This window comes from Sitophilus oryzae, unplaced genomic scaffold (genome assembly GCF_002938485.1).
Source record: "Sitophilus oryzae breed Bouriz unplaced genomic scaffold, Soryzae_2.0 scaffold_213_pilon_pilon, whole genome shotgun sequence".
In the NCBI taxonomy this organism is placed as follows: domain Eukaryota; kingdom Metazoa; phylum Arthropoda; class Insecta; order Coleoptera; family Curculionidae; genus Sitophilus; species Sitophilus oryzae.
The window spans coordinates 213512-240339 of record NW_022146767.1 but is presented as its reverse complement, the minus strand read 5'-3'; the positions used below and the strand labels follow the sequence as shown (position 1 = coordinate 240339).

The window sequence follows — 26828 nt, the reverse complement described above, 5'->3', positions numbered from 1 at the left end:
AATTTCTGGTTAACAAATAGAAGAGTTTTTATAAAGCAGTTTTTATTTTTATGCAGTGCAATGTATTATAAGTTGCCTATCTATTTTATATAATAGTTTTTTTTTTATATAGTTATTACCATAGAATAAGAGTATTCCAGAGTGTTGACATTGACTTTTGAAATTTTTTTTGTCTATGTTCTGTGGTCTTAGTTGTCACTTGTCATAGTTGTGTAGGTTACGTACATTAAAGTTTGTTTATATAAATTTGTTTTATAATTAATTTTAATTGTATATCATGGCCAGAAGGTATGTACAGTTATTTATAATAATTCGCAGTAACATTATTCGGTGTAATAAAATTATTGAAATACTCATTTTATTTGGCTAGTTATTTGTTAATGCCGCATGCTGTTTAGGATTGCAATTGTTATGTTTCAACTCTTTAATTTGCAGTCATACTCCAGAGCGAAGACGACGCCGATCTCGTTCAAGAAGTAAAGAAAGATCTAAACCTAGTAAAAGAAGAAGCAAATCCAGAGAAAGGAGAAGGAGTCGTTCAAAAGAAAGATCTGCCAGAGATAGAAGCAGATCTAAGGAAAGATCAGCTAGGGATCGTGAAAGAAGTCGTTCTAGAGATAGAGATGTGAGGGAACGTGATAGAGATAGGGACCGTGATAGGGATCGGGATCGCGAGAGGGCTAGAGATAAAGATAGGGACCGAGATAGAGAGAGAGACCGTAATAGGGATCGTGATCGTGATAGGGATCGTAGGGATAGAAGGTATGTAAAAATTATATGATTATGTAGTTATGATATAATTTTTGACCTTTTTAGGGGTGATAGTAAGGAAAAAAAGTCATCCAGAAGAAGATCTAGGTCCAGAACGCCAGAGAAAAAAGATGATTCAGGATTATCTTTTGATCCAGCAAATTTAGACAAAGTATGTAAACTGTTTTGTAACCTAATTAATAAGTATTAATTATTAATACTTATTTTTAGGAAGAGGAACAGAAAAAACTGGAGCTTGAAATGCAGAAAAGACGGGAAAGGATTGAAAGATGGAGAGCCGAAAGAAAGAAGAAAGAACAGGAAGCTGTTAAAAAAGATGCCAAAACGGGGTCTTTAACAACAAATCTAACTCTTCCTCAAGTAAGTATTTAAATTTGAAACTTTGTTAGAGGTTGTTATTTTATGTTTTTTATAGGGTGCCATTAAAAAGTGGTCTTTAGAGGACGATTCGGAAGATGAGGATAAGTCAGATGAAAAAGCTGATATAAAGAAAGAAAACGATACAGAAATTAAAGAGGAAAAAGTTGAGAAGATGGAGGTAGTAGAGAAAATCGTAACTAAGCCTGAGGAGTCAAATGGTAAAAAAGATGATGAGGAAGATGATGTAGATCCCTTAGATGCATTCATGAAGGGTAAGTGATACATTGTATTTTAGTGCTAATATTTAATATTCAATTTTTAACAGGTGTTCATGAGGAAGTTAGAAATATTAATAAAATAAATGTAAAAAAAGAAGACAGCTCAGACTCAAATAAAAAGGGAGCTTTGGTGATAGTTACGGGTGTTGCTAAGAAGAAAGCAAATACAGACAAGGGTGAAATTATTGAACAAAATCAGGATGGATTAGAGTAAAACAGATAATTTTTTAATAATTTAATGAGATTAAATGGTAATTTTTTTCAGATATTCATCTGAAGAAGAAGCTGAAGATTTAAAAGACACAGCTGCAAATATAGCAAATAAACAAAGAAAAGACTTGGCTAAAATTGATCATAATAATATTGTGTATATAACTTTTAGGAAAAACTTTTATGTTGAGGTGCCTGAAATTGCCAAAATGACTCAGGAAGAAGTTGATGCATATAAAGAAGAATTAGAAGGCATCAGAGTCAAAGGTATTAGAAAGAGGTGTTTTATTTTCAAAATTATAGTTATTTAAAAAATAATTTTAGGGAAGGGTTGCCCAAAACCGATAAAAACATGGGCCCAATGTGGAGTTTCTACGAAGGAACTGAATATTTTGAAGAAAATGGGTTTTGACAAACCAACTCCCATTCAGGCCCAAGCAATACCAGCCATAATGTCTGGTAGGGATTTGATTGGAATAGCAAAAACAGGTCTGTTAATTATTTAAAAGTAATATTAATTCTTAATTATGTTTTTATATTGTTTTAGGCAGTGGAAAGACATTAGCTTTTCTTTTACCCATGTTTAGGCACATACTTGACCAACCTCCTCTAGAAGAAACTGATGGACCAATATCAATTATTATGACGCCGACCAGGGAGTTGTGCATGCAAATTGGGAAAGACATTAGAAAATTCACCAAGAGTTTAGGACTGCATTCGGTTTGTGTGTATGGTGGTACAGGAATTTCAGAACAAATTGCTGAATTAAAGAGAGGTATGAAAGCCAAAAATTGAAATTTTAATACCTAATTACGTTTAGTGTTGACAATTTGTGTTGTCTTTTTTTTAAATATTTTCTGTTGTTGCTGAGGTTAACAAGTTTTAATTATTATAATGATCTGCTGACTATGGTAATATTTTTTTAGGTGCCGAAATTATTGTTTGTACTCCTGGCAGAATGATTGATATGTTAGCAGCAAATAGTGGAAAAGTCACAAATTTAAGGCGTGTGACTTATATTGTTTTGGATGAAGCCGATAGAATGTTTGATATGGGTTTTGAACCACAGGTAAGTTATGGTGTAAAGTAGGGAATGCAATCCCGCAAATGCGGGATCCCTCTGAGATTCCGCGGGATCAAAGTTACGAGATTTCGAGTTGGGGGATCTGCGGGATCGACATATTAACTGGATAACCGAATCGATCTCGATCAAGGTCAAACCGCTTCGTTCCGGGCCGATGCGTCGACGCTCGGAACCCGGGGGATTGCCCTCACGGCTTGGCCATTAAAAATAAGTGAAACAAACAAGTTACTTGTTTAGGTGAGGTTAGGTTAGGATTTCTTTCTGGCGTATGTGCGTAAGTGAAGAAAAGCGTTTAACTAGTACCGTATGATCGTATAAAAACGGCGTCCAGTTGGCTGGGAAATGACGATCGATGGCATTTCCCATATAAAATGACAGCGATCTTCATTTCATAGCCATCGCTGACGCCGTTTTTATTCGATCATACGGTACTTGTGGACAATTTTTTTGGTTAAGAATCTGTTTTACTGCAAATTTACAATTTTTAAAAAATCGAAATTTTTACGAAGTACGACTAATCTGTATTGAAATTAGAAAAAACAATTTTATCGTTTTTTTTATTTTTTTTTTGTAAGGAAAATACAACGTTTTTTTCGATAAATATACATTTTCAGTCATAGTAAATGGCACAAAAAGCTTTGTACATTCTGCATATTCCAAAAAATTATTGATGTAGACTGTATCCAAAAGCAGATAAATTAACACAAGTTAAAAAAAACTTCAACATCAGAATAGTATTTTTATTTATAAAATAAGTAGATAAATTATAATAAAATTTAAGTTTATTTAATATTAAATATATTTTTTGAACACTTTGTATACATCGGTCCAAATTTCTGTACAGCTAGTTTAAGATACACACTATATCAATTCTGATACGACAGAGAAACAAGCCCTATAACATAGGATACAACATTTTAATGAATAATGAACAGTGCATACCAAACCATAAAATCAATAAAATGAAAAATATACGAAATAATATACATGTACTGATTTCTTTCGAAAATCGAAAACTATGAAACTATGAACCCTTCCCGGACACAAACGGTACATTGTGAGACAGGAAATTGTAGGGAGAAACAAGCCCTATAACATAGGATACAACATTTTAATGAACAGTGCTTTCCATAAAATCAATAAAATGAAAAATATACGAAATAATATACATGTACTGATTTCTTTCGAAAATCGACAACTATGCAACTATGAACCCTTCCCGGACACAAACGGTACATTGTGAGACAGGAAATTGTAGAGAGAAACAAACCCTATAACATAGGATACAACATTTTAATGAACAGTGTGGAATATTGTGGGCCTATGCAAAATGTACAATGCCTTTTGTACCATCTAGGACCAAATGTATGACTATAAATGCATATTTTTCGAAAAACCCTCGTATTTTCCTTAAAACAAATTTTTAAAAAAAAAACCACCAAATTGTTTTTTATAATTTCAATACATATTAGTCGTACATAGTTAAAAGTTTTTTACAATTTTTTTCAAAAATTGTAAATTTTCAGTAATAAAGATTCTTTTTATTAGCAAGTTTAATAGGTTGAGTACAAAGAGGAGCATTTATTGTTTATAGTCCCGCAATTTTGCGGACCCGTGGGATTGATTGCTTTAATCCCGCGGGTTCGCAGGATTGAGATTTTGGTGCGGGATTGCATTCCCTAGTGTAAAATTTTGATTAAAACGTGAATTGGTAAAAAAACAATTTTATAAACAATATATGATATCATAATAAAACAATATATGCCTCACTGCTTCTGTTTTGTATTTTATATATTATTTATATTCCTACTCTTTTCTATACTACTTCAATTCTTCAGTTGTACATAAAAACAGTGATTTTATTGAACTGATACTTTAAGGTCATGAGAATAATTGACAATGTCCGACCAGATAGACAAACTGTCATGTTTAGTGCCACTTTTCCAAGACAGATGGAGGCTTTAGCGCGTAGAATTCTTATGAAACCAATCGAGGTTCAAGTAGGAGGTAGATCAGTAGTTTGTAAAGAAGTAAGTTTTCAGTAATAATAATTATTAAGAATAAAACTACATAGAAAAAAATCTGGTCTAGGTTGAACAAAACGTTGTAATTCTGGAGGAGGATCAGAAGTTCTTGAAGTTACTGGAAATTCTGGGTCTTTACCAGGAACAGGGCAGCATAATAGTTTTTGTGGATAAGCAGGAGAATGCAGATATACTGTTGAAGGATTTAATGAAAGCAGGATATAACTGTATGTCCTTGCACGGAGGAATTGATCAATTTGATAGGTATATTTACTGTATAATGATTAATATTCTTGTGTTATATGTATATTTATATTTCCAGGGACTCTACAATTGTGGATTTTAAGTCGGGAAAGGTAAAATTGTTAGTAGCTACTTCTGTTGCAGCCAGAGGTCTTGATGTTAAACAATTAATTTTAGTGGTTAACTATGACTGCCCTAATCATTATGAAGACTATGTTCATAGGTAATTGAAGAGTTTTCTTCAATAACTTCATTACAAGTTCTTAAATTCATATATTTTGCAGATGTGGCCGAACGGGTAGGGCAGGCAACAAAGGTTTTGCCTACACTTTTGTAACTCCGGAACAATGTAGGTATGCTGGCGATATTATTAGGGCCTTTGAACTTGCTAGTGTGGCTGTACCTGAGGCACTTAGAAAGTTGTGGGAGGATTATAAAACCAAACAGGAGTCAGAAGGTAAGATTATTTAAATACGTCCTTATTATTTTTATTTATCTTAAGTTTTTTATTCTTTTAATTTTAAATTTTTTAATAATTATTTAATTCTTTTACTGTATGATGGAAAAAAACTACCGTTGTGTTGGACTGGAAACTATATAGGTTATTATGTTTTAAATATTTGTTTAAAACTGTTTAAAACCTGTTTAGAACTCTGTTTTAAACATGTTTGGTGTGTATGTGTTTTTTTCAACAAAAAAAAAATAAGAAAAATTCTTTCAGCTTTATAATAAAAAATATCAACTCTACTATAAAAATAATAAAAAACAAAATATCGTATGATCGAAAAAAAAACGGCGGTCAGTTGGCTTGGAAATGACGATCATATAATTTTACATATAAAATGACAGCGATCTTCATTTCGTAGCCATCGCTGACGTCGTTTTTTTTCGATCATATTGTATTTTCTGTACATTATTTATAATACACCATATTATACAGGGTGAGTTTTAAATAAGTACAAATATTTTCAGGGTTGGTAGATCGCGATAAAAGAAACATATTTTCTCTTTACTGTTTTTCAGATAAGTCCAGATAATTTTCAGATAAGTCCATAAATATTTTCAGATAACCAAGTTATTCAAGTTTGAATTTATAAAAAATTATATATATTTATTTTTAAAACATTTTGAGAGCCACCGAATTTTTTCTGTATTTGCATCCCTTTTAAGGCCGTAACCATAGAGTAAAGCCGTAACCATGATAATATTCAAATATATTATAAGAATATATTGCTATAGACTGTGAAACGAATAACTTTGAATTTGACAGTTCCCGCGGGCTTTTCTAGTGTTAATTTTATTAGGTTAGTCGTCAATGCCGTCTCTAATAGAACAGCCTCGGAGCGAGATTTATTACGTCACGCTAGTTAGATACTACTGATTAATAAATATGTTGTAGAATACATGGAAAAGGTAATTATTCCTCGCATTTTTGGTTTGTATTTTAAAAATGATATAGTTTACATGAAATATACATAATATACAGTTAATAAATACAATATATATACCTATTTATATTAATAAATACTTTGGCAAATAAATTATGAACCATACAAATGCAGCAAATGTTTTACAATATACAAATAATGAATAGGTACATTGACTATTGCTGAAATTGTACTCCATAGTCAATGTAGATAGTTTTAGTGTTAAGAATAATAATTTTAAAAAATATGTGGTTATCTTTTGACAAGTTTATATTAGTTTATTAATTGCAGTAAACATTATGTGGTGTGTAGTCTGAATATTTTATATGTCATTTTTTGGATTATATTTGACACTATTTTTTTCATATGACACAACACTGATGAAGGCTACAATGTTAGCCGAAAGGTTTTTTTTAAACCAAATTTAAATAATGAAAAACCAAATGAAAACTTAATCAGCGTTTTTCCCGAAATCCCAAGAAAATCAAAAATTTTAGAATAATTTTATATATTATGAAATGACAGCGATCATTATTTCATAGCCTTTTTTCTATGATATTGTATTATTTGCAAATATAATTTTTTGAACATTGATACTTGCAAAATATACATATAAATTTTGTGAATGCAAATAATAATATATCACTATTAGTAGATATTGAATGTTTTTTGTTAAATTAGATCGATTTTCAAACCCCAAAATTTAAAATATATTTTACATTTTACCCATTATCCTATGTACCTATTCATTATTTGTATATTGTAAAATATTTGCCGTATTTGTATGGTTCATAGTTTATTTGCCAAAGTATTTATTACTATAAATAGGTGTATACATTGTATTTATTAACTGTATATTATGTATATTTCATGTAAACTATATTATTTTTAAAATACAAACCAAAAATACGAGGGAGAATTATGTTTTTAATGTATTCTACAAAATATTTTTTAATCCGTAGTATCTAACTAGTGTGACGTCATAAATCTCACTCCGAGGCTGTTCTATTAGAGACGGCATTGGTCTGATATTTAAAAATGTCAAAAGCTGATGACATTTTACTTTTGACAATTATGACATTTCGTGTTGATTTTTGTAAGAAGAGGAAAAACTGTCACTTGTTTTATTATTTTCCTTTTCTATTCCACGAAAGTAAAAAGAGTTACCTATCTGATCCGTTCAGGCACTCAATTTAAAGAATTTCAGTAACTTTTTTGACAGAAGCCAAAGAAAAGAAATAGGAAAATCAATCTCGCATAAGTTTATACTTTTAGTTCAACAGGATTTTCGTGCGCACGCGTCAAATAAAACGATCTGATTCGTCTACTTCATCGCTGAACGCTGTCACCTGCCCGTGCACTATTTTAAACTCTAAACTCTTAAAAACGTATAATATATTTTTTTATTGGTAATGGCATTATTTCAACCTGTTATTTTAGATATTCGCCATATCTATTCGTTTCTTGTTTTTGTTTAAATACGTCAGAGATTAAATTTAAATTTATGTCAAGGCGCGAATAGTCAGACGCTAAATTGATTTACGTGGTAGATAGAAACTTAGAAAATTACTTTTAGTGGTTAGTATGAAATAAATTAACTAATCGCGAAGCACTTCACACCTTCACACGCTTGCGTAGTTCAAAACTGTTAAACGAAAAGGACCGACTTACGTGGATTTTGTATAGCTCCATCTCAAAAATTTGGCTTCAATTTCAGTTTCTTATTAGCAATATATTCTTATAATATATTTGGTAATATAAGAGATTAAGAAATTATAAGTGGGAAAATTTGCAATGAACAGGCAGTTCTAAAAAGTTTTCTAAAATAACAGGAAACTTTAGAAATACACGATTTTTAACATTTTTTTTTTGCGAGAAAAACCTCAAAGACGTGTTCCTGGGGTCGAAATATACTACCACTAAAAATATTTGCGCTTATTTAAGACTCACCCTGTATAGATTTACCTACTGATTTGCTGTTTTAATTTTCAAATTTTAGTATGTGGTGTTGATAGTTACCCCGCAATAAAAGTATACACACAAAGAAGGATAACGTGTTCTGTGAATACCTATTTATTCTTTATTAGCTGACCATACCAATAGGTCAAAATGAGTTATTATAACTCCCAAATTACAGCAGCTAGCGAAACGCGGTTTTCAATTTAAGATTAGGAATAATATTTGCAACAAAATTTGTAATAACATCAAAATCAGTCAAAGTCACAGTTTTTAAGATAAATGAAATTGAAAAAATTCCTTTACTTTGAAACTAAACGATCTGCCTACCAACTTTTTATTAACATATTTTAGTATGGGCGGCTATACGTGCCCCCCGGCGCCAATTTTTTTTTCTTCCTTTCGTTCTAAATGTTCTCGAATTTGCATTTTTCTCGAGAATAATAAGAAAAAGTTAGAAGTTTCTGAATAAAATTTGTAAAAGACACTGATTGATTTTCTAATCTATTTTCTTTGCGCGTTTATTCTCGTTCTTGTTCGTTCGTTCTCGGCGAACGTTTTCCAAAAACAAATTCTTGAGCATTTTACAACACTAGACGGACAGAATTTATCGCTGATTGTCATTTCATGGGCCATTTTTTTTCGATCGTTCGCCGTTTTTTTTTCGATCATACAGTATACTAATTTTTGTAGAGAATAAATCTGTTGGTTTTCTTTTAGAATTTCTTATGAATTAAAATTGTGTTTGTAGTAATTGTACTTGTACGATCTATGTTTTTTAATATTAAAAATACTTTGAACACAATCGAAAATATGATTTTATGCGTTTTTTTCCAGGAAAGAAAGTTCACACAGGTGGAGGTTTTAGCGGCAAAGGTTTCAAGTTTGACGAAAACGAAGCCGCGATCGCTAATGAAAGGAAAAAGTTCCAAAAGGCCGCTTTGGGGCTTCAAGATAGCGACGACGAAGATCTCGAGCAAGACATCGATCAGCAAATTGAAAGCATGTTTGCTACAAAGAGAACTGTTAAGGAAATCAAAGCTCCTCTTGGTATAATATGTCGTATTTTTATAGGAATTATTAATTATTTTTGTTGTTATGAATTTGTTAGGTATCAATCCAGCAGCGGCTCAAGGTGCTGGCGCTGGTTCCGCAGTTGATAAGCTAGAGTTAGCTAAGAAGTTGGCTTCGAAAATTACATTTACCAAAACAAGCAGTTTTGATACTAAATTCGCACCACAACAAGCAGCAGAATCGATTCTTAAAGGTAAATATAATAAGATTAAAAATTAATAATTATATAATTAATTATTAATAAAATATAGCAGATTTACAGTTTTTCTATATAGGAAACTAAATAAAAGTTCTCACGTCGTAGTATACCTACATTGCAATGTTGTTACGTCTACTTTTTTTACTTTTACTTTTGAGAAGCGTTAATATCTTTTTATAGGTTAATATCAGTGTATTTTCGCGATTTTTTTTTAAATTTGGTATTTTTCGAAAAAAATATTGGATGGTTTTTTAATTCTTAGTTAAAAAACATAATATAATATCTTGATATTATGACATAGGTAGTATATTATATTTAAAAAACAGAAAAACCAGTAAAAAAACAGTGGTTCTCAAAACATGAGTATAAAATATATGTACAGCTGGTTCCAAAAAAAAAAATGAATACGACTCTGCACATTTTTTTCGAATATTTGAGCAGTGTATATTTTATGTGTCAAGTATTTTGACATGTTAAGGTTATTGTGACATTGTATAAAACAACTTTGCTTTTGACAAAGTGGCAAATAAATTTTTCAGAACGTCAGCATGACATGAGTAGAGAAATGGCGGACTGGTGTCATTGAATATATTGCCCGAAATATTAAAAATATGTTTTAAATTGTACTCAATTTTATTGGAACCAGCTGTACATTCAGGGTGGTCCGAACTGTATTCCGGAAACTTCGGCAGCATATTCTGCAGGTAAAAATATGTAAAAAGTTTCTATAAATGTATGTCCTAAAATGCTTAGTTTCGGAAATACAGGGTGTAGAAGTTTTATTTTTATGTCGATTTTTTCCAAATAATTTCTGAAGTAATGTCAATATATGGATGAAAATTGGTTCCTGGTAGTTTTTGACGTGAAAAATTTGATTTTGTTGTCAATATGACTCCTACTTGTAGAGGACGCCACCTACATATTTTTTAACTGGTTTGAAGAGTAATAACTTTTCGTCCGTATTTGTATAAAACTACTGAGTAAAAAAATATACATTTACGACGTTTTTTACGTAAAAAAGGTCTCTTGGTAAAAATCGCTACGGGTAATGGTTCTCGAGACATTTGGAATCGAAATTATCAATACCTGTCATCATTGACATAAATTAAACGTGTTGACCACAGAATATACTAACGAAAAAGAAGCCCAAGTTCCTTGTAATAAATCGGTTCCATTTTCGTAACGCCATCTCTCGACATAGTTGACATTTATAGGTTAGCCAAAGGGGTGCGGGGCCGGGGGAATTGTAAAATACACTTTTTTATTTTAATTATTTTTATTCGCTATTTGCAATTTTATTTTTAAAACATATTATGTGAAACAATCACATAATATGTCTTAAAAATAAAATTACAAACGGAAACAAAAGGAATTAAATAATCTGAAAATCTACAAAGTTTATTGATAAAAAAGTTAGGCTGTGCAAATTGATATATTAAGTATAACCTCTTTGGTTTAACATTGTTAAATAAACATTAACAAATCATAACATATCAGATCATAGAACTAAAAAAAGTACTATTACATAAAAACAGGTGATACAATAATTCAAAATTAGTTTTAACATAATATCAAAACCGAAAAATCAAACTGCAAACACAACCACACTTATCACAACAGAAATTAACACACACTTCCGCGGCAAATGTCCAAGAAAGACTGATCATTCTGATTGGTCCTGGTCCGGTCGTAGCTCACGTCGTATTGTCGGTGAGCAAAATCCCTGTCCAAAGATTTTGACGATCAGCGCCATCACCCGTCATAATTGGGAAACTTTTGCTGGAACCATTTTTAATATTTCACTTACATGGCCCTGGTGTTGACTAAATAGTTATTAGACTGAACTAATAAATTGAAAATCATTTTGTACTAAAATTTCAATAGAAACTGTTTTATCATCATTTTTTTGCAGAAAAAATTATGATTAATTTAAAAAAATAAAAATTTCCCGAATTTATTATTTCAGTCAAATAATTAACATATCTACTCTATTTTTTGTCAATAATGACAGTTATTGAGTATTTCCGTTCTAAATATCTTGAGAACGGTTGCTTGTAGCGATTTTTACCCAGAGACATTTTTTACGCAAAAAGTCACGGAAATGTATATTTTTTTACTCAGTAGTTTTATACAGGTACGGACGAAAAGTTATTACATACTAGTGATGTAAAAATTCTAAGTAATTGTTACAAAGTAACAGTTACTTTACGAGGACTCGAAGTAACGCTTACTATTTGAATTTAGGACTCGTTACTCGTAACTAAGCTAATTCGTTACTTTTGCGCCGGCAGTAATCGTAATCCCTGGAAATGCACGAACCGAGGACTCGAAACTCGATACTGAAATATTCCTTACTTCGACGTAGGTCTAGTTGTTATCAATATGCTTATGTTTAAAGTGTTAACTTGACGCCGGCCGGTGTTTTGGGATGGCAAATGTGTGATATTTTTATTACAATTATTATGATTGGCTCATGCCGACCCGGCGGTTTGTCCCTTTGCCGTTGGTTGTCGCTTTTTATTTATGTAATTCCGCACGTTTTTTCAATTTTAGCTGAAATAAGTAATAAGATATTATTTAGGGGTAGAGTGTGTTTTATTTTTTGATTTATAATTGCTCGGTGGGCGAAGGTGGGCGAATTAACATCTGAAAAAGCAGAACAAATATTTTTCCTCTTCAAAAAAGAATAGATATTTCGCCACTTACACTGTAAGAAAATCTACAAAATAAAAATAGTAATTTTTACTAAACACTGCAGCGTTAATCCAAAGGACTTTTGATGATGAATGAATCTGCCACAGAGGAGGATACATTTTTTTAAATATTTTTACATTGAGAGAGAGAGAGAGAGAGAGGAAATTTACTACATTTTATTAAAAACATATTAGTCAGTACTTGAATACCGAGCATTGAAATTATCCTATTAAGCCCTTACACTAGAAGAAAATAGAAACTCCTTATAGGTTAAAAAGATTACGCAACGAAGATCGCCGCGCGAAGGAACGAAGTTCCACGTCAAGCCCAACTCTTCTAACCCAAATTGTTCTTATATATGATGTGCTTACCGAAGAACAGCATTTAATTTTTATTTATATAGATATGAAATTGTTTTTAGGTACCAGTTCTTCGTTGCCGATAACGGCTAAGACCGTAGCCGAACAGCTGGCTGCCAAATTGAACAATAAGCTGAATTATCAACCCAAAGATGATGAAGATAAAATGGACGAGGATAATGAGCAGACGTTCAGAAAATACGAGGAGGAATTGGAGATCAATGATTTCCCGCAACAGGCTAGATGGCGTGTCACTTCAAAGGTAAGAACAGGTTAATTTTAATAATCTATCAAGCTACCTATTCTGTATATTAGACACCGAACTTTGAAAAAGGCCAGATTTCATCATTAGGAATTTTTGAAGTGAATCTTCTTTACGCGCGATGGGGTAAAAATTCAGTACTGTGACACACCACGGTCTTGACACGTCATGGCCTTGATTATGCCTTGGCGCACGAGCTAGCGAGAAAAAAAGTGGTAAGGATCGCGCAAATACTAAAAAACCTTTGATTTAAAGCATTATAATAAACGTGATACTGTACCTGGATACCAATATCACAGATTAGGTATACTATATGTATACAGATTAAAATCTTATCCCTAATTCGTGGTACGAAAATCGTTTTTTATGACGATGTGCAAACGAGTAAAATTTCCTGTACGCAAAAATAAACTCGCGTAAAATAACAATAAACAGCGTAATAGAGAGATATTGCTAAACCGAATAGCGTGCATGGACGTTAATAAGGCCAGGTGTTATTTCCTTTACGCGAGGTGGTATTAACTCTCTTCATTTATAGTTATCGGATCGGAAAGAATTCTATTCGCGTCGCGTCCGCTATTTAAACTTAACCTAACTTTGAATTTAAAACTTTGAAATTGTTTTGTTTACTAGGTATTTTAAAATTAAAGGGCTAAAGTGTTTATTTCCAGTGCTTTATTGTTCAAAGTCTGCCAGTGGGTTTAGGGCAACAAGCAACAAATTCTCTTAGAAGGGTTAAGTCGTCATCTGCTGTAAACCTAAGCCTCTTTATAGGTTCTTTAATATTGGAAGAGATGGAATCCATATTTTGGGCCATATTTATTTAATTAAAACTAATCCCAGCTACTTGAACTCAAATTACCTAATAAAACTAAAGTAATAATTCAAAACAATTCAAACATAACCTAAAATAAAAGATCTCGCCGGCCGGCCCTGGTTGTCAAATACCCGCACATGCCCATTTAAGCAATTTTTAAACGTTTTAGAAATAGCGCTTGGTATAATTGATCCGCAAATTACGTCAGGCGGTAACGTTATTAGCGGGTGTTGCGTTAAAAATTGACTCGCGCACATCGTAACCATGATAAGGTACGCGTAAATACTGCATGACGCTATTCGGTTTTCTGATATCTCTCTAATAACTGTGCCGGTCCGGCGCACAGTGGGGTATTTGACACAGATAGTTGATCGAAATTTTTTTATGTTGACCTTATATAAATTATTGCTATTTTATCTCTTTTTTTCAATTAAAGAAGAAATAATATGAACAAAATAAAGGATAATTCGTCGATTCTAAAAAAAAAGAAAGAAAAATCACTGTTCCAGTGTTTCCACGGTCAATGCCACTAATGCCAGTAGTAATATCGCAACTAATACTACTAATGCTACGACTGATCCGCGAGCAATGCCCATACCACTAAAGTCACTACTAATGTGAAATTGTGCTATACTGCTAATGGCACTAATGCGATCGCTTTATACACAGCAATGCCATCGCAGTTTACACCTCGCATTAGTATATCACTGATTGGCAAATTAGAGGAAACCAAGAATGTTTTTCTCATTTTATCAGCAAAGTCGCAAAAAGTCGCAGTATTTTATTTTACTGTATGAAAGCCCAATGTTTACTAAGTAAAACATATATAGACAATATGCTGAATTCTTCGAAATGCGCAACTAAATCTCTAAGTATAATAAAAATGTCACAAATTTAATAAAATTTTCTGAACAAAATTTTCTGAACGAAGCAAAAAAAATCGTTAGTATAGAGAATATCAAAATAAATAATACGTTTTTGTAGAATACATACCTGCAGCTTGCTGAGCCATTTTCAATCAAAACAATAATATAAACGTAAAATGAGCACTAGAACAACAACAATTTATAATTTTAAACATAAAATTTAGCCATTTACCTCTTATCTGTGAGAAGTAACAACTTTGACGTTTCGTTGAAACAAATGAATGCAACTAAACACACCCATAGCAACGCCATTCATGGCAGACATGATTTAACTTATCATTTATCTTTTTTTGGGAAATCTTAAACACATTTGCTTTTTCGAATTTCGATCACCTTTTTCATGCTAATACCCCACCGTGCGGCGCTGTGCACAATTTTAGAGGCCATAAGTGGACGTGCTATGTGCGCAAACTAGTAACCTAACTAGTGCCCGATTCCGAAAATTGGATCCACGAAAAACAATAAAGAAAAAACTAAGTTTATAATCTGTATAATCTCTGCTCAGAATTACAATTATTAGAGTTAAGCAACTTGCAGTTTCATTGGAGGACATTCTCATATTTATTTCAAACCAAATCAACGAGAATATTCTATTCTATATATAATTTAACAAAAACACTGTAAACCACTATATTTAACAAATTACTGTAAACCACTATAAATACGAATTGTAGGTTAGGTTCAAAATTTTCCCTTTTCTTAAATAAATTTAAGCTTTAACATTATTAGGCGTTTGTACAAAAGTGTGTATTTTGGGTGTGAAAAAATTTGTAGGCTATTGAGGAAACAGAAAATGTACAGATTACAGAAATAAATTGAAAATAACATTTATATTAAAACATTCATTATATGTCACTTTTTCAAACATGTCGTTCAAATCCTCCAATTTAATAGCTGTTAATAAAAATTTCAAAATACTGACTCTTCCTTCTTTATATTCATTTTTGAATCCGTTTGCTTAATCCGCAAGCACATATCTGCTATTCCCAAAAGGCCATCTCATAACTATCCACTTAGGAATGCGGAGCACGATCTTTATCTGCCAAGCCCGAGCTCAGAACTAGTTAAAGGCTCAATACTGTACAATGCCAAAAAAGTCACTTTCATTCTGTTCCGCATTTCGCAAAGCTCTGAAATCATACTTACTGGAGAAATCCCTATATGCGGTAAACGACTTTTTTGTTGATGTTTAATCATGAACAATTTTGAATTTTAAAATTTTGATCATCTCACACTCTGGTTAAAGATCTAGTATTTAATATTTAATATTTTATAACTTTACATGATTATATCAATTTACAATTTTCCTATTAATAAAATTTTATTGATATACCTTTTTTTGTGTTCTGCAATGTCTATTTTAATGACGTAAATTTTTTTGAATTGATTTGTATTGTATGATATTTTTTATTATTTGTACATTTTTTGTGCTTTTGTTCGTTTGTTTTGTTAGGTTAGGCTTACACACAATTTTTTTTAAATTTTTTGTAAGTAAATAAAAACAAGATAAGTTACTTCATATTGGAATTTGTGCATTAAAATATTAATCTGTTTTTCTTAATTTGTTATTGAATGTACAATTTAATCAAATTATTTTTTATTCTGTTCCGACTGCCTTGATTTTTCTAGATACACCGAACTTATTTAATATTTATCTGCACTAATTTGTTTTTATGTCGAAACACGTTCATTCCGACGGTAGATTAAGCTAAATTGGCTAGCAACAAAACGAAAATATGTTAAAACCGAACGAAAAACATATCTTAAAGCTAACAACACATCGTTTGTAAGACGTTTGTTTGTGTATTTGTCTAGAAAAGACGATAATATGGTATGATGTTATGTCATGATGGTCGTTAGACATTTTGGAAATTTTCCGCAACGCTATCTCTTTTTCTTAATGTTTACCGGTAAACAAAGAAGTACAATACATTTTGTCTAGGAAGAGATAATAAATATCAACAATAAGAAATTGGTGTTTTTACGTATTATATTTTTACATATTTCGTCGAACAATAAATTATGAATTTATGTATGCAAAGTTTGTCTAACGAGAGTACCTTGATGCCAGTAGGCCAGTGAACGAGGGTTTTAGGGTCCGAATTCTGAACACCTGCACCGATTGACGTGAAATTTTAACATTGAATTAAAACAGTTTTTTAAAACTATTTTAAAAACTTTCATGTATACTACTGAAATGAAGATAATATATCTAAGCTAAATATAATCTATTACAGCTGTAGTAATAAGGACACCCTAAAAACCCGGACATTTAGAAACCTCAGGGTAATCGAGTCTATCTTATTTCAAATCTCTCAATCACAACCTTTTTTTACAGGAGGCCTTAGCACAAATATCCGAATATTCCGAGGCAGGCATCACAGTGAGGGGTACTTACGTCCCCACAGGCAAATCGCCACCCGATGGTGAAAGAAAACTGTACTTGGCCATCGAGAGTACCTCCGATATGGCCGTGTCTAAAGCCAAGTCGGAAATCACCAGGTTGATCAAGGAAGAATTACTGAAGTTACAGACTTCAGGTCATCATATGATAAACAAGAACAGATATAAAGTGGTGTAGAAAGATAATTTATTATAAAATATACCTTGTGATCGATAAAAAAACGGCGTCAAAGACGGCTGAGGGACGACAATCGATGATTATTTTATAGAGGTCAATCTCTAGACGTCATTTACTAAAAATTGACATAAAACTTGTCAAAAATTAACATTAATTATAGAAAGATAAAAAAACTATACAAAGTTTCCTGACACACACAATTTTTTTTTGAATATTAAATTACTTCATTTAAAAATCGTTTTTACTCAAGGTAAAAATAAAATTCAACCTTTTTAAGGCCCTCAACTGGCAGTAAGCGCCATTAAAACATACAGAAGAAAACTTTGCAAAGTAAATGACGTCTAGGGCTTGACCTCACCAAAATCATCATCGATTGTCATTTCCCAGCCGTCTTTGACGCCGTTTTTTTTTCATCGTATGGTAATTTCATTTAGTGTATCTTTGATTTATATTAATTAACTTTACGAATAATAAAGCAAATAAATTATATTGTAAATTAGTTGTTTAATTTTTTTAATGATTTACTACAAATATATTAAGTCTGTCCAACGAGATGGTACATGACACTGACATTTGACAGTTGTATTTGTCACTTAAATTAACAGGCAAATTGTATTTTCTTTATTTTTTAGATGAAATCTACCGGATTTTTCCTGGCTTGTTGGTCAGACTATACAGGGCGAGTCTTAAATAAGTGCAAATATTTTTAGGGTTGGTTGATAAAAGAAACATATTTTCTTTTTGCCGTTTTTCAAATATGCCTAGAAAGAGTTATTTTATTTTGAAAATTCCACACCTGTAATTTTTAACCAATCAAAACGTGTTTTTTGACAAACCACCATGGCAGCGGATAAATTTTAGTGAAAATTTTTACTACGTTTTAAATACACTGTGTTTCTGTGGTCGAAATATACTACCCTTAATATATTTGCACTTCAATTGCAAATTCACCCTGTATATACCAATTCCTATTAATCACTTATTTGAAACCAGATATTGCTTATACATTTCTTCAGTTTTACCATTTTTTTGTAAAACAGTTGTAATAGATTACGCGAACAACAATAACATTATTAGTTTGTTGACCTAAAGATTCACAATCATGGTCAATTGTTTTAAGAATTGTTTATGCTATACAGAGTGTAATAAAGTTATATTTTTGTGTCTGGTGATAAAGGAAACTAAAAATAAAAATGATAAAGAACATTTTTGTAATACGACATTTGTTGATATTGTTATTTATTAAAAAAAAATGAATTGAATAATTTTTTATCCCGAGAGGTATTCTTTAATTGTATTATTGAAGTTTTGAAGGGTATGTGTGAGATATTTTTTGAATCTGTAAAAGTTATACTATGTAAAACCCTGCCCTGTTGTCGTTTTTTTTCGATTGTTTATTACTCTGAATATTAAGCTAGGTTGTATTATTTAGAAAAAAAAAACTTTATATCAATATCCATAGTTTGTCCAACGTTTTCGGGAAGATTTGGACAGACAACATCCAAAAAAATGCCAGGATCAGGATATACAATTTGCCACGAATTAAAATAACAGGCACTACTGTCAATCACAGAGACTCCCGTTGGACAGGCTATAGGAGCATTTTAGGTAAACTTTTATATGTAAAAAACCTATTTACATTTTTTTAAATGCACGTATTTTTGTAATGATTGTTTGTACCTATAACCATTTACTAAAAAAGAATATTTTTAGTACAAAACGAAAAATATCCGAAATAAGATATTTCTGATGCACTTATTTATTACTTATATTAATTTGATTAGTTTATTTTTTATTTTAATAATACATACGACAGCTATTTTTAAAGTAATAAAAATTATTTTTATAGAACCGTAAGTATTTAGAACTGAATAAATTATTCATATAATTGATTATTAATTTTCTTCAAAGAAAGAAAATCGAAAAATCTCGAAAAGGTCAGTGTCTACAATAAGAGCCGTTAGTTATCAGCCGAAAAATAAAAATCATTCTGTACTGTCTTAGAGACAAAAGGCGTAACTAACGCAAACAATAATACACATACAGAAGAGATAAAACCAATTAGGAAAACTTTTATCAGAGGTCAAACGTTCTTAGAGACTATAAAATTGGTTGGAAAATCGTGTTGAGGCACACTCCATCGCTGGTCCTCTTGGAGTAAAGATGAAGTTGGTGGTAGCCTTGGGGGTTGTAGGCCTTTGCGCCCTAGCTGTGAGCAGTCCAACAGGGGATGACACCTATCCTGGACAGTATAAAACAGGCAAGTACTTTTGTAACTCTTTTTGGGTTAAATATTTCATATTATTTGAGTAATATATAATTTTTAAAGCATTATAAAGTAAAGAACAATCATTTTAGTCTGAAACCCCTCTTTCTTATTAATATTCCTATAATTATTTTATACCTACATTTGTGTTTTTTCTAAATTTCTCTGTATAATATATAATATAGAATTAATTACATATTTTTTGAGAAGCAGAAAAGTCACCAAATTTTGAATTTTGCACCTATATACAAATTTAATCTCAAGACCACTACAAGACTTTATTTTTCGAAATTCATTACTTTTGTGTTTAACTTACTCTTTTAGTAATTCAAATTTAATAAATAAAAAGTAAAAATATTATCGTGATAGCATTTATGTAAAGTTTTATGTTTTTTGTATTTTACTTGTATTTATACTTATTTATTTAAACAATTATATTAAATATTTATGTAGGTTTAAGAAAATATATTTTTTTCTTGGCTGGTCATCCTTTTTCAACAAAATTGATCTTTTGAGTTTTTCTTGTTCATCAAACAGTTGCCGAGAAAAAAATAAATATACTTATTAAGAGCCCGCCTTAAGCCGTTTTCTAACGATTTTTTTTAGATTAATTAGGAAACACCCTGTATATGCATATTACAGGCAACCAAATAAACTAGTAACCTCTAAAAATTATTTTTCCTACCACTAGCGACATACCGTGTTTTTAGTGAGTACTAAATTATTTAATCAAAATTTCACCATATAAGTTTCCAGGCATTGTCTTTCATCAATTATATTAATGTATAACAATATACAGAGTAAGTCTGAAATAAGAGCAAATATTTTTAGGTGTAGTATATTTTGACCCCCGAAACATGTGTATGGGGATTTTTGCAAAAAAAAACATTGATAATTTGGAACTTTTTGAATTTTTTTTTAATTTTTAGTTAAAAAACATAATATCTTTATAATATGGCAACATAGGATAGTAGATTAAATTTACAAGTAAGAAAACTCAAGAAAAGATCAAGTACTCAAAATTTGAGCGAAAAATATTTTTTTCTTAATTTTTGAAGTAAAATATTTGGGTTATTTTGGACTTATTTGAAAAATGTTTTCTTTTAAGAGAAAATATGTTTCTTTTATCGAGTTCTATATCAGCCCTAAAAATATTTGCATTTATTTAAGACTCGCCCTGTATATCGTAAGACCGAAAAAAATTGGCTTTAAATTGGTTGGAAATGATGATCGATGTGTTTTTTCGATCATATGGTATTTAATAATTTAGATATCAAAAATATTATTTTGTGTTTAATAAATTTGAAAAATAGTATAGAAAATACTATGATAAAAAAGTTAGTGTCTTGATCTTATTGAAAAATTTAAAAAAATATAGGACTCTTTGCAGAATAATCCAACTAAAACGAATAAATGAATATTAAAATATGGGATTTGTAGTAATGGGAGATATCCTCTAGGAATCCTTTAGTTAGTGTTTTTTGTTGTTAAAACAAAATTTTGCTCAAATTTTGAGAATCACTAAATCTTTTCTGGATTTTCTTTCTTGTAAATCAAGAAATTATGGTTTTAACTAAAAACTAAAAAAAATCTAACAAATTTTTCAAAAAATTCCGAATTTTCAAAAAAAAATTTTGCGAAAAAAACTTCATAGGCGTGTTTCTGGGGTTATATAACTATACTACCAGTTAAAATACTTGCACTTATTTCTGTGACACCTTATATAAATTATTTTAGTTTATAGTGCTTGTATTAGGTATTTCACCAAATTTATTTCTCTTATTGCCAGAAAAAATTCGATATTCTTCTATGTTTCATTATATTTAATTGTTGCCTTCTATTTGTTGCATTTCTTGTTTCATCTATTTCTATATAGCATTTATTATTTTGAATTAATTAATAAAATTACTTCGATTTGAACCGTATAATTCACAATTAATTGTATAATATACAGGGTGTCCCACATGGGCGCCGGACAGGGGGGGCAAGAGGGGGCATTTGCCCACCCCACCTGGATCACTGAAACAATAAAAATAAAAGCTATCTTCTTACATTCATCTATAAAAAAAATAATCATTATTATGAAATTGTTAGGTGTTACCTGTAAAATAATAACAAATGTGGTAATTATTGTGAAAACTGGAAATCGTCCGATTTTCACCAAAACTGGTATACACACTATTTTGAGGTCGTAGATTACGAATCTATTTTTTTCTTGGCGGTCTCTTACCGTTTTTCAGAAAAACGAAAAATTATTTCAACATTGAATTTTTCTTAATTTCGGCCCTATAAAGTAATAATTTCACTATATTTTCATTATATTATAGTTTATCTAAAAGCCACACTTGATTGGGGATAGAAAAGTGTCCAACATTTTACTGAAAAACACTTTTCTTAACAAAATAGCAAAGAAAATTGAGACCAGGTGGAAGTTTGACATTTGATATATCCTTCTTTCTCTCTCCTATGTAATAAGAGAGACAAATATATTCTAGACCTAATCTAGAAATTTTAAAATTTACAACGTTGCCATATGGCTTGTCAGGGGCTTTTTACTCGTACTAAACATATTTGCTTAATCGACAAAAAAATGCATAATATTTAATATTTCTCTCCCCGTCAGAAGCAAGCAAGTACAGAAAAAAAGAATTAAATTTTTAAATAAAACTAATACAAAGACACTTTAGTTTTTAGCAAATACGTCTATTAAAATCGTTAACGAATCCATACCTAGGATTTTAAAATTGTAGAATATACTAATAATAAAAACTCTTGAAGTAAAAAAAAAATAATAAAAAAATAGCTATATTAAATATAACGATGGAAAATAACAAAAAAATCTGATATCTCTCTCTCCTTTTCAGTCACAGCCGATAAAACTCTTGTGGACAAGCAAAAAAAAGTCTTGTCTCTTTTTAGAAGAATTAACCAGCCGAGTTACAATGAAGAGCATATTCAAATTGTAAAAACATTCAAGCTTGAAGATCCCAGTTTATACACAGTAAGTTTTATTACTTATCACAAATAATCTACTACTCACTTTAATTTTGAACCATCCATTCTGAACTATTTTTGATTACCAATATATTAGCTGTTTTTAGCTGATGAATATTATTTATATTAAACAGTTTTCAGAGCAATACATACTTTTCTATGAATATATACATTTTACAGACATATTTTTTGTCATTACATATAAAATAATAACAAGTTTTACTCTGTTACATCTCCAGTATGATCCAAGAGTAGTAATTAAGATTAATTTGCCCCTATTTTTTTTTTCTAGAAACCCGAAGTTGCTGAAAAGATCACCGAGTTCTACCAGAACGGCTACCAACTACCCAAAAAAGAAATTTTCTCCCTAGCTTATCCCGAGCACTTGGAACAAGCCATTGCCGTCTTCGATCTGTTCTACTACGCCAAAGATTTCGACACCTTCTACAGAACAGCCGTAGCAGCACGTCACTGGCTCAACGAAGGCTTGTTCTTGTATTCTTATTCCGTAGCTATCATCCACAGACCTGATTGCTACGGTATTGTACTTCCTCCACTTTACGAAGTGTACCCGTACTATTTCTTCAACTCCGAGACCATTCAGCAAGCTTACAAGTACAAGCAAACTTGGAACGGCCAACCTATCCAAAGCACTGGAGGGAAGTACCCAGGTTACACTATCGTTTCTAATTATTCTGGATATTACATTAACTTACATCCAGAACAATCGCTTTCATATTACTTGGAAGATGTCGAATATAACAACTTCTATTACACTTATTATTTGTACTATCCTTGGTGGATGGATGGTGAGAAATACGGCATCAACAACGACAGGCGTGGAGAGTTGTTTTTCTTCTTCTACCAACAGATTCTTTCCAGATATTATCTGGAACGTTTGTCCAACGATTTTGGACAAATCCCTCTCTTGGACTTGGATGTCCCGATTGAAACACCATACTATCCATCTTTGCAATACCCCAACGGCTTGCAATTCCCTGAAAGACCCAAGTTTGCCAGATTATCTGATTATTTCTACAGTTATGGACAGCATGTCAGGTCTCATTTTGCTCACAGTTTGAGTTACTACAAGGATTATACAAGGAGAGTTGTAGATGCTATTGATAGAGGATATTGCTTGAACGTAAGAAGCTTTACTACTTAGAAAGAGACACTAAGTTCATTCTAATTATTTTATTAATATTACAGAAACAAGGTGAACGTGTAGAACTCTATAACGACAAGCATGGTTACAACACTATTGGAAATCTTCTTCAATCTAATCCAGACTCTCCAGACGAACGGTTTTATGGACCTTGGTTGGGTAAGTAAATAGTTTAACTTACCCTTCGTTGATTTTAATTGTTATTCATTCTTTTGATAGGTTATGGTCGTCATGCTTTGGGATATTCCTACACTCCACTCTACAAAGACAAGGTAGCTCCATCTGCTTTAGAACATATCGAAACTTGTTTAAGAGACCCAGTGTTTTACCAACTCTACAAAATTTTAATCAACTACTATCACAGGTAATACAGGGCCCGGCAATAGTGCGTCGGGCATTTGTAGCTTCTAAAATAAAAAACTTGGGAAGTGTAAACCTAAAATATGTACAAGGATATATTTCAGGAAAATATTTTAACTTCTATAGGGTGGCTCAAAAAAGAGTAAGTGTATAAGATATGAATAAATATAACTCGATATTTTCAGAGATATTTATAAATAAATAAAATATATATTTTTCAAATTTCATTAAAAAAATTATTACAAATACAACAACTGTCCTGAAATGAAAACTATTTTAGGTATTTATTTTAGATGACCTATACTTACTTTGCTATAAATATCGTAATCCTAAATCATACAGGGTGTTCAAAATTCTACGCAAAACTTTCTAAAATATAAAATAAATTTTCTTTGTTTTTTTTTGTATATTATTTTTTTATTAGATGGAGAATTAAATAATTAACATTTTTTGTGTTTAAAGTATTTCAAAATTTTTAATGGTTTCGCAGATACACGCAGTATTATTTCATATGGCTCTTTCCAAGGTAAAATATAAACAAGAGAAAAATCATTGGGTGGCTTTGATAAACATTTACTATGGAAAATGCCGTATGAAATATATAACCGCGAATATCTGCGAAACCGTTAAAAATTTTGAAATACTCTAAATAAAAAAAATGCTCATTTTTTAATTCTTCATCTATTGGAAAAATAATATACGGGGTGTCCCATTAAAAAAAACGAAGATAAATTATTTTATATTTTAGAAAGTTTGGCGTAGAATTTTGAACATCCTGTATGATTTGCAATTACCATATTTATAGCAAAGTAAATACAGACCATCTAAAGTAAATACCTAATATAGTTTTGATCCCAAGACAGTTCTTGTATTTTTAATGATTTTTTTAAGAAAGGCTGAAAAAATATATATTTTTTATTTATTTTTTAATATCTCCTGAAACTATCGAAATATATTTACACATATCTTAGGATTATGTAAAGTGATCTAAGATGAAGTCAAAAAAGCAATAATATACAGGGTGTTCCATTAAAAAAATCATCCGGATCCACTCACACTTTTTTGAGCCACCCTATAAAAGTTAAAATATTTTTCTGGAATACATCCTGGAACATACTTTAGATTTGCACTTAAACAAAATTCCCAAGTATTTTATTCTAGGAGCTACACATGCCCGACGCAGGATATTACTCTTCTACAGCTATTATTACTCTTTTACTCAACAAACCGTACCTTTTATAGATACCAATCGTACTTACCTCCATACACCACTAAAGATCTCATCTGGAACGGAGTCCAAATTGAAAAAGTTGAAATAGACCGTCTCATCACGTACTTCGATGAGTTCTATTCCGATCTCAGCCAAGCCGTCTACTACAGTGAGGAAGAATTGAAGAACGAGAAGAACCACTTCTTCGTTCGCGCCAAGCAGTACCGTCTCAATCACAAACCTTTCACTTACAAAATCCACGTCCAATCTGCGTCTGATGCTAAAGCTGTTGTCAAGGTCTTTATTGGTCCTAAGTATGATGAATATGGAAGGTACATCAACATCAGTGAAAACAGGTATGTTATTTTCAATGGGCTTAAATGCTTCTTTCGATAAATATCAGTAAAATATAATTTTTAGCGCATGTTTTAGTGTTTATGATATCTTTTATGAGACTGATGTTAAAAATTATTATTTCTTCGTCTTATTTACTTTTAACACTTTTGGCAAAATATATAAGCACACAAGATTTTTTTGACTAAAAACTCTTTAAAAAAATATATTGGCAGCTCTTTTGATTGCCACTAAAAGAAATATGATGTGATACGTGTATGATTCCGACCCAGAAACACGATTATGAATTTTTTTCGCAATTATTTTTTAAAATTCGGAATTTTTGGGAAAATTTTTTTGAAAATAATTTTAGTTTTTAATTAAACAACATAATTCATTGATATGGCAACATAATTAGTAGATTAAATTTACAAGAAAGAAAACCTAGAAAAGATCCAGTGGTTCTCAAAATTTTAGCAAAAACATTTTTTTGGAAATTTTCAAAGTAAAATCACTCAGTTATTTTGGACTTATTTGAAAAATGGTAAAGAGAAAATATATTTTTTTATCGAAATATTATTTATCTTATTATATTATTATAATTATTGGCCACTAATCAATACCGTAAATAAATAGCATTTTTTTCTAATATATCTCAAATTTTTCTTTCTTTTTCAAAATGATTACAATTTTTTTAATCCTCTTTAATAATTAATAAAGTAATTCGTTTTTTAATGATTATATTCTCATCATTAATGAAGAATAAAAGCTGCTTTTTAGTTTTTCCAATAAAAATGGTTTTTAGTTTTTCTCAAGACTTCTCTAAGCTAACTAATTAAATTTTAATTAAGCTGGCAATAATCCGTTAATTTAGATTTTATATTAAATTATTTCCTTTTGCTAAAAGTAATAAAAGCTCTAGTTATATGAAAATATTTCCGGATTTTACTAAGATAATATTTCTATTATATCTACCTAGTTCAACAAAACCAGTTAACACTTGAATAGGCTTTTGTTAAATTGTCTACAAATTTTTGAATCTGTTGTAAAAAATTAATGCTTACTAAATTTATGGAAAGTTTTTGTGAATCACAGCCTATTTACAACCAGCCTGTCGACTTAACGATCATTTGCATGGAAATGTGTGTAAAGTCTTTCCAACTAGTCACTAGGTGATGCAGAATGTAGACTGTACAGATCTATTGTGTCCCCCTTTTTTAAACTCATCATACAGT

At 30.8% G+C, this 26828-nt stretch overlaps 2 protein-coding genes across 3 annotated transcripts in view; both read left to right on the top strand.

The window, feature by feature from the left end:
• The first annotated feature begins 187 nt into the window (after nucleotides 1–187).
• Nucleotides 188–17764, top strand: LOC115884208 (probable ATP-dependent RNA helicase DDX46). Of its 2 annotated transcripts, none has more exons than XM_030902709.1 (18): nucleotides 188–288; nucleotides 436–762; nucleotides 817–922; nucleotides 982–1131; nucleotides 1187–1403; nucleotides 1457–1619; nucleotides 1675–1886; nucleotides 1944–2108; nucleotides 2167–2394; nucleotides 2546–2688; nucleotides 4584–4733; nucleotides 4795–4991; nucleotides 5050–5193; nucleotides 5255–5427; nucleotides 9191–9403; nucleotides 9465–9620; nucleotides 12742–12941; nucleotides 17023–17764. In XM_030902709.1, the coding sequence occupies exons 1-18, from the start codon at nucleotides 278–280 to the stop codon at nucleotides 17263–17265; spliced, it is 3198 nt and encodes a 1065-aa protein (XP_030758569.1). In that variant the 5' UTR covers nucleotides 188–277; the 3' UTR covers nucleotides 17266–17764. The 2 variants fall into 2 exon arrangements, with proteins under 2 accessions (XP_030758569.1, XP_030758568.1); XM_030902708.1 differs by having other exon boundaries at nucleotides 12724–12941.
• A 1614-nt stretch (nucleotides 17765–19378) lies between these two features.
• LOC115884226 overlaps nucleotides 19379–26828 on the top strand; it is a 29576-nt gene continuing 22126 nt past the window's right edge. The window contains exons 1-6 of the mRNA XM_030902735.1: nucleotides 19379–19525; nucleotides 22396–22532; nucleotides 22818–23669; nucleotides 23735–23849; nucleotides 23910–24054; nucleotides 25293–25616. Coding sequence (XP_030758595.1) covers nucleotides 19429–19525; nucleotides 22396–22532; nucleotides 22818–23669; nucleotides 23735–23849; nucleotides 23910–24054; nucleotides 25293–25616 — 1670 coding nt within the window. The 5' untranslated portion in view covers nucleotides 19379–19428. The remainder of the gene's footprint in view (nucleotides 19526–22395; nucleotides 22533–22817; nucleotides 23670–23734; nucleotides 23850–23909; nucleotides 24055–25292; nucleotides 25617–26828) is intronic.